The sequence below is a fragment of the Schistocerca nitens genome, chromosome 9, assembly GCF_023898315.1.
Source record: "Schistocerca nitens isolate TAMUIC-IGC-003100 chromosome 9, iqSchNite1.1, whole genome shotgun sequence".
Classification (NCBI taxonomy): Eukaryota; Metazoa; Arthropoda; class Insecta; order Orthoptera; family Acrididae; genus Schistocerca; species Schistocerca nitens.
The window spans coordinates 59,494,369-59,502,872 of NC_064622.1; the positions used below are offsets into that span (position 1 = coordinate 59,494,369).

Sequence of the window (8,504 nt, forward strand, 5' to 3'; positions counted from 1 at the left end):
CTGTATAGCCCATCGTGTCTGTATATGTGTGGATGGATATGTGTGTGTGCGCGCGAGTGTATACCCATCCTTTTTTCCCCCTAAGGTAAGTCTTTCCGCTCCCGGGATCGGAATGACTCCTTACCCTCTCCCTTAAAACCCACATCCTTTCGTCTTTCCCTCCCCTTCCCTCTTTCCTGATGAGGCAACAGTTTGTTGCGAAAGCTTGAATTTTGTGTGTATGTTTGTGTTTGTTTGTGTGTCTGTTGACCTGCTAGCACTTTCATTTGGTAAGTCACATTATCTTTGTTTCCTGATATTCATTAATTTACACATGTTGTGCAATAGATCTCATTAGAGAGATAAACTACCTGTAGAATACAGGGAATCAGCACCACTGTTATAACAGTAGAATTCGTACAGTTCTTTAGCCAAACATTCACATATTGTTTTCATCTTTAGTAAAACATTCCTGGCAGCTGAACTGCGTAATTAGTTCCACTCAATAACTATGAAAAAAAAAAAAACATTCTTTAGTATTGAAGAAGGAAAAAAAAAGTGTAATTCTATGAATTTAGGAACAATGAGAAAGGAAAATATATCCACTTACTAAAACAGAAATAAAGATTTAATACCGGTGAACACCATTAGTGAAAATGAAAACAAAAAACTAAATGCTGTATTTTGCACACAGGGATTGGGGGGGGGGGGGGGGGGGAGGGGAGGGGGTCCGATTACTGGAGCAAGAGAATTCAAATAACAGTGATTTGTCAATTTCTTTCATATACTTTAGCCATCACTAAAAGTGAAAACCACAAAAAAGCAGGGAAAACTAATATTATTGCCAGCTTTAATGTCAAGATTGTATATGATACCTGGCCAACCCAACTGTTAAGTGAACTTTTGCATTTGTGTGGGCCTGCAACTGCAGCTATCCACAGCCTGATAAGGACTTATTACTACCACACAATGAAAAATACAAATGCGGACAGTTTACAGTGTATAAAACCATTATTATACTTAACAATTCAAGCCTAGAAATACAGGCTAAGTGACTGCTGTGGCTCCAGTAAAAAAAAGTGTAATTTTTTAATTGATACTCCTTTAAGCCCAAACAAAACATAGTTGTTAGGCGTGTAGGACAGTCTGTTACAATAATTATTCAATTATTTGGTAATTTTCTTTCCAAGATGAGTAGAGAAATGTTACCATTACATATTTACAGGTTAGTGAAAATAAGTTAAACACCACAGACAGTTTTTGTAGCAATTCAAATTTAATGTGAAATGTTGTCGTACCAGTGGGTAAAGTGATCAGATTGTATTATTCATCTCATTGGAACAGTTTGTACATATCATCTCTCAACACCCATCATAATTACTACTGTATTACACCTCTTTTAATGGGAGATTATTAAAATTAAAGATTAAACATTTCCATTTCAGTTAAATTGTTCTGTTTTAAATAGGTTTCCATCTAGCCCTGTGCAATAGCCAAGATCCTGTAATCACAGCAAAGTCACAATTACTAGAATGAGAGGAGGTTTAACATAAAAGATACAAAACTTACCATAGAAAATGTTTATTGTAGAAAATGTTTATTGAACACCAATACAAATACTATCAGTCTTACAATTGTGAAAATTATGCATAAACTACAAACGGTACACAAAATGCATTCTTCTAACAGTTGTGCATGAAAATTTGCTTTACACTTACAGAAAATTAAAGTGATTCAAAAAATCATTAAATGCAGTCTTTCACATACATAACACATCCATCACGAGAAGCAGAAAAATGAAGTGTTAAATTTCTTGAAAGTACAACGACAATACAAAGCAAATAATCCATACAAAAACTTGAGTTTTTACACCAGCAATGGATTATTCACTGCTCCATCTTCTCTCCTCCCTGCTGCTGGTTGGTAACTGCTGGAGCACCGGTCTGCACAACTTGTACCACACGCTCACCGCCCTCTGCTGGAGGGAGAGCCTGAAAACAAGGGGAAAAAAAATCAAATTAGTGTCCAGATTAAACACTAGTTTATGGGCCTCTGGAGTACAAATGAGTTTTTTCTCTGCCATATAATTTCTCTTTGTTAATATGAAGCTTTCATGGTTGTGTGAATATTTGACACAATGCACTGTTTCCATAACATTTACATATAATCCTATTCATTTACCACTATATAATTAAAGAATCTGCACCATGAATACTTTCGACTTAACATTAAGTTTACTTATCACTTCCCACTCTCTTACTCCAGATCAAGTCACCACTAACCCAGAAACAAAATACATGCTCAGTAATTTATTGTAATCCCTAATCATATTTGACCTACATTTTTTTCCTAGTTTGCAGATGCCCAATCTCAGTGTACTTGTGCCAGTGACACCACCACACTACTCAAAATTAACATATTTTGCTGCTACTCTTCGAACTACCCTGAAATCTGTTGCAATCAATATGGATCCCCCAGACCTACAACATTGCATCACTGTACATCTGTTTGCCTGATTATCTTGTTTGCCTTGTAAACAGTATCATACCTCTCACTTGCAGATTACTACCAATTGCTACCTACAGGCTCTTACAAATGTTTCCTCTACAAGCACTTCCACTACAAGGTCATCAAATTCTCTGTATGAGACTTCTGGAACAGAAGACTACTCACTGGTTCACACGCCAAATTATCGTTATCACTCCACTTACGTGCTACAGAAACTTCTACATACAGTTCTGCAAGCAAATATGAACTATAATTTACTGTTAGTTTATCAACGTCATCTTCTGATACATACCTTCTTTGGTGCCGTGATTGTGAGGACACCGTCTGATGACAGTTGCGTCTGCACCTGTTCGGCCACTACGTCCTTCGGCAGCAAATAACGACGCTGCATGTGGCGCGATATGTAACCATGTTCATCTTGACGCTCTTCGTGTTTTGCCTCTACCACCACGTGGTCGCCCACCACCTTTACTGTCAGTTCCTCCGGTTTGAACTGCTGGACGTCTAGATTAACCTGCAACGAGAACGGTCTCGTAAGGTCCGCCAGCGGTAACTTTTCTGGCTTGCTCTACCCATTAACCGCAAAACTAGCAATATTTATTTTTCTTTCTTGGACGCTGCGAATATAGAAGCTCAAAACAGTGTTATGTTAAAACGTGACATTCACTTACCTTGAACCCATCTTTGTTGTTCTGGATGGTAGACACGCCGGAGTTACGAGCTGCCAAATGACGCCATGGTCTGTAGTAACCAGACAGAGCAGGAACGACAGACAGACGAGGGAAAAGCAAGTCGTCGTGTGTCAGCCCCAAGCCGAAATTCTGGTCAAATAATGACATCTGACGGTCAACATCGTCCAACAAGTGGCGGATCATCGGTGTCAAAGCCATCTGCAACAACAACGGAGCGTTTTTTTAAAGTCACTTGTAATATACTAACAATAATTCCCACTGTACTAACAAGAGATACAACGAAACACCCGCATGAGTAAACTAAACTCACTTCTGTAGCTAGTTACTACATGCAGACTAACGAATCACTACTGAACAGTTTACTGATATACTACAGGACCCTTGGTTAACAAAAATAGTCGGAAAAGAAAAACTATGTTACGTAACCGCAGGTCACAAAATTTCTGGTGCCGGAACTTTCTGTAGCCATATAGCGCACAAACCCTCATGATAAATATGCCTGATCTATAACTCAGATCACCAACATTATTTCATTCAAACTCAGCGAGTAAACAAGACAGAACACCATCGCAAAAACCACATTTCACTTGAGCACTTACCTTTCACGCGAGAAAACGCTGCGGTATCTTCGATAACACTCGCACTCGTCAAACACACTCTGTGTCTGCGGTAAACTGTGCTTCGCGAGCCCGCGCTAAGGTTTATATACATGCTCATGCCAGTTCTACCAACATCGTGCGAATGAAAGTAACTTACACGTTTGGCGCGAGCGGTAGCGGCGTCTAAAACTGGCGCGCGCCTTCCAGATATTTCGAGTCACAAGCAGACGTTCTGTAAGTGATAACATCGTCTGATCACGCCGATCTGCATACGAGTTTGAATCATACAGGTCTATTACGACGTCTGAATTCCGGTTAAGTTTCTTATGAAACTACGATTTTTTTTATGAAAAAACGCTGCATGTACCATGTATGTATGAATTTGTGTGGCTGAAAAATGGGTCGCTATCGTAATTTAAAACCACAGCGATCGAGTTTTATACATTTGTTTTCTGGCAGTTGTCAGCTGTTAGCTGTTCTGATACTAAAGAACTTCATAAATATTCATTTCGTAAATGAAAAAGGCCTTTTTCTTGCTGCAATATATTTTATATGTTCCAGACGCGTTTCGCCTTTTACTTTAAGGTATCTTCAGTGGACTGTAGAATGATGCAATTTTGTTTTGATATACGTTGTTTGTAAATTATAAAACAGTTTTTACGTAAATAAGTGACAGTTATTCGAGTTTTTGGCTGGCATCTGCGTTTCCTCTCATGTAGCATATAATCACAAACAGGAAATAAAATTACCTATGTTAGACTGCATTAACTATGAGATCAGTGTGCCTAGGCGTAATTTGTTCGTTAAGTACTTTGGGTGACGGAGACAGTTTTAATACGTAAATCGACTTCAGTACTTTTTCCTACTTAAATAATGTTACGGTATCAATAGTTTAGACTCAGATTATGAAAGTCATGGTAATATATTTCATGCACGTCATAACGCTTGTTCACCCTTAATTTATAGGTCAAATATAGAGCAAGTTAATGAAAAGAGTCAGTAAATTATCGTTTAGTGCGTGGGTTTGCTGAAATTTCGATTGCGCACATGATTAAGGTAGAGTTATTTTGTGGAGCAAACTAGATGCTAAATACTATACAACTGCCACGCGAAGTTCGTATTACTGCCATACGATAATTATCTACTGAATGCCCGTATAACAACGTGTACAGCGAGAAAGTTTACATTACAGAACTATCTTGCGGTTCTCTACTAACGTCTGGCAGAAAGCCTTGTATATAACTTGGCAGTAAACATAGAAATTTTTTCAGCAAATACATGCCATTTTTATCTTCGAAAATGTAGGAATTACACTATGCATGCGATTAAACGTCGGGACCGACTAAAATCTCATTCATATTTCAGGTGAAAATGGTGTGAATGTACTGCTGGCATTGCCAAACCATTTTGTTTGCCGATTTTGACTTTCATGAATTTTTCAGGAGCCAAAGACTTCCACCTTGTCAACCGACAGAAGTCAGAGCTAACGAACTAACATTTATGTTTAAGCAACATGTCTTTATTTTGGTTGGTATACAAACGTGGTTATATAGGATCTTTGTTCATCAAATGAATTGTAGACACCCGCATGTGAAAACAGTACCGGTGAATTTCTTAAATTAGAATAATGCTACAGAAGTGATTGAAGTGGCGTGTTGTTAATACTCTGGACTCGAATTCGAAAGACAGCGATTCAAATCCGCTTCCAGCCATCTAGATTAGATTTTCCGTGATTTCTCTGAACCGGTAACGCAAATTCCAGTTTAGCTGCTTGAAAAACACACAGTTGATTTCCTTTCGCCTGTCAAGCCTGTGTCCTCTAATGATGTTAAACTTTAAATCTTCCTCCCTTCTTTAACACTGTAGACAACAAACTGCTATAAAGAAAACGGACAATCTTCAGCTAAGCAAAAGGGCATTTGCAATTATTTTCAATCAGCACGCTAATTTCAGCGCTTAAAACTGCAAGGAGTGGGTGGAAAAGGTATACAACACGTTACTCATAGTATAAGTCTCTGTACAAAGACGATATATGAGGCTCTAAGATATGAATTGAAGCTGATTTTGTTTTTTTCCTTAAACATCAGTTCAGCTTTCGGGATGTAGTATTTATTTTGAACCATCTGCCTATGAGAACAGAGTTGATTTAACGATACAATTATTAGTTTTCTTGCGCTGGATAATGGCACAGTCCTCTTGCAAGGGTGTACATGTTGCAGGCAGCTGGACACCATTCCAAACAGATCCCGGCTTCGAAAATAGCGCGTTTAGTGACTCGGTGCTGGTGACGTTGGCAGCAGTGCACCCATCTAGAGCCTTCGGGTGACGCGGCGTGCGTTCTGGCAAGCGGGCAAGCACGCCGGTGTGGAGCAAGTGGAGGGGATAGCAACGGCGGGAGTGACGTCGTTCGAAGAGGGGCGTGCCATGCGGTTGCCAGAAGCCGGTTTGTTTACATGCACCCCACACTACGTGTGTAGGCGTAAATACGAGAGCGTCTAGCATTTACATCTAACACTTTCAGGTGGATTATTTCTAGTAGTTAGTAGAACACCGTTCCGGAAAATAAGAATAACTGTTTGGTAGAGAATACAATTGTATGGCTGCCTACACATGTAAAGCTCAACAAGCGCACTCGAACAATCATTAATTTGCTTTTCGAATTCGTTGAATTGCGAGAATGATTCTTTGCACATCCTGATAGGTTTCACCTTGTGATACGGGAAAAGAACGAAGCAACGTGATGTGGTTCTTGAAACGAAAAACTTATTTTCACTTTAAGTTACTCTATGAGTGCAAGATATATCCACGACTAGTACAATTATTTCAGCATCAATACAGAAAAATATCACTCACAACAGCATTAACTGAAAAACAGGATAGAATAAAAGGTAAGCTAAAACAATACACGAAAGACGGGCAGTGGCATTCCGATTTCTCACGAGGTGAAGGGGCTCTTAAACATCATCTCATCTACACACATCAGTAAAACAAGAGTGTTGACTGATGTGCTATACCTCGTCTCTTCCTACTCGATTAATTCCTTCGTTTTTCCCTGTGTAGTTGACTGCGGGAGCAGCAATGTCTTTAATAACGACATGTCTGGCTGAGACATGATCGCCGGCCGAAGTGGCCGTGCGGTTAAAGGTGCTGCAGTCTGGAACCGCAAGACCGCTACGGTCGCAGGTTCGAATCCTGCCTCGGGCATGGATGTTTGTGATGTCATTAGGTTAGTTAGGTTTAACTAGTTCTAAGTTCTAGGGGACTAATGACCCCAGAAGTTGAGTCCCATAGTGCTCAGAGCCATTTTTTTTAGACATGATCCATCGCTACGCATTTTGTTGAGAATATAACGTATGCAACATATCTCTTTGCCTTATTGTGGTAGGCTTTCCATTTAATTCTCTTGAAACTATACACAGGTGTAAAACATGAGTGTTGACTTCAGTACTTCATTTTTCCCCTCATGTAGTTGGTACTGGGAGAATCAATCTTTTTATTAACAACATGTCTGCTTTATGTTTGAGACATGATCCAATGCTATGCATTTTGTTGAAGGTATAACACATGCAATATCTTTCTTTGCTTTACCATAATACGCTTTCAATTTATTCATTTGGAAACAAGGCTGAGTTTCAAATACTCGCGTAAACTTTTCCAGTAGCAGCTGACTTGCGCTCACATCACACGATATAGTGCAACTACAAAGACTGCGTCACAACTGACGTTTGTTTGTACAAGCCTGCATATTGTCAGTACAAATTTCAAGCATCTGCACGCTGCGAAAATCGATCAAGCCTCAAGCGGCTTCGGGAGTTCGAATGATTGCGCAAAATTACACTACAGTGCTTGCACAGAGCGCATGATTATGCATGCTTGTCAAGTTTGCAGCTAACGAGTGTGATCTTCTTTAAATAATCGAGCCAATCTTTGATCCAACACTGTATCCGTTATTCGAATGACATGAGAAAAAAAAGAGAAAATAAGATCATGATTCCAAATTAAGTGTCTTTGCCTTCCACATAGAAGTAGCACAGCAAATACATTCTAAAAAATGCGGAATCTTCAAAAGGTAGATGTAAATACATGAAGAAGGCATCCCTCCATCTCATGACAACACTAAAATGATCATGAAAACCACATAATTACAAAAACTTAACTGTTAATACATCTGCTAGAAGCAGTTCTCAACATGCTGTCATAACAACAAGCAACATGGTTACGCTATTTAAGTAAGCAACGCAATTATCTTTTCAATCATATTGATAATGATTGCTTGTTCCTCGTATTTCTCACCACTCAACGTTAACTTGCAAGCCATTCGAAGTCTAGCGTGGTCTTACATCGTACTGTGCATAATAATTAACTACTGTCACTACTTATTGGTCGGTGGTGGGTTTCTGTATGTCCACTCAGCAATTACCTTAGCCTCTCACTGATTACTACGCGCTATGTTGCAACTTACTGAGCACAAAAAATAAAACTTTTACATAAATATGAGGTTGTTATTTATATGTTCTCATTGCTTATAAAAGCAGGATCCTAGAGAGTTTCAGGATAACGTCCAATCTAGGTTATTAGATATGCTAAACTGGCTGAGTTGGGACAGGATGGGGTACAAAGAGGCAACGTGGTCTCTTTCAACAACAGCCTCACTTATAGCATCAGCTGATTTGGGGAAACGAAGGAAAATGCAAATCTTGGTGTTGGGTTGGATGATACAACGTCG

At 39.2% G+C, this 8,504-nt stretch overlaps 1 protein-coding gene across 1 annotated transcript; it reads right to left on the reverse strand.

Moving 5' to 3' along the window:
• Positions 1-1,611: 1,611 nt before the first annotated feature.
• LOC126204473 (protein lethal(2)essential for life-like) lies at positions 1,612-3,885 on the reverse strand. The gene is made up of 4 exons (XM_049938864.1): positions 3,779-3,885; positions 3,159-3,377; positions 2,780-3,001; positions 1,612-1,970 (listed from the first exon to the last, which is right to left on the reverse strand). The coding sequence occupies exons 2-4, from the start codon at positions 3,375-3,377 to the stop codon at positions 1,866-1,868; spliced, it is 546 nt and encodes a 181-aa protein (XP_049794821.1). The 5' UTR covers positions 3,779-3,885; the 3' UTR covers positions 1,612-1,865.
• Positions 3,886-8,504: the final 4,619 nt, after the last annotated feature.

Bases quoted from the DNA above. Each gene is read 5' to 3' on its own strand.
- LOC126204473 (XM_049938864.1), bottom strand. From the start codon at position 3,377: ATGGCTTTGACACCGATGATCCGCCACTTGTTGGACGATGTTGACCGT. The intron at 3,002-3,158 runs GTAAGTGAATGT...TTCTCGTTGCAG, and splicing joins ACAACAAAGATGGGTTCAAG to GTTAATCTAGACGTCCAGCA. The intron at 1,971-2,779 runs GTATGTATCAGA...CCTTGTTTTCAG, and splicing joins CAATCACGGCACCAAAGAAG to GCTCTCCCTCCAGCAGAGGG.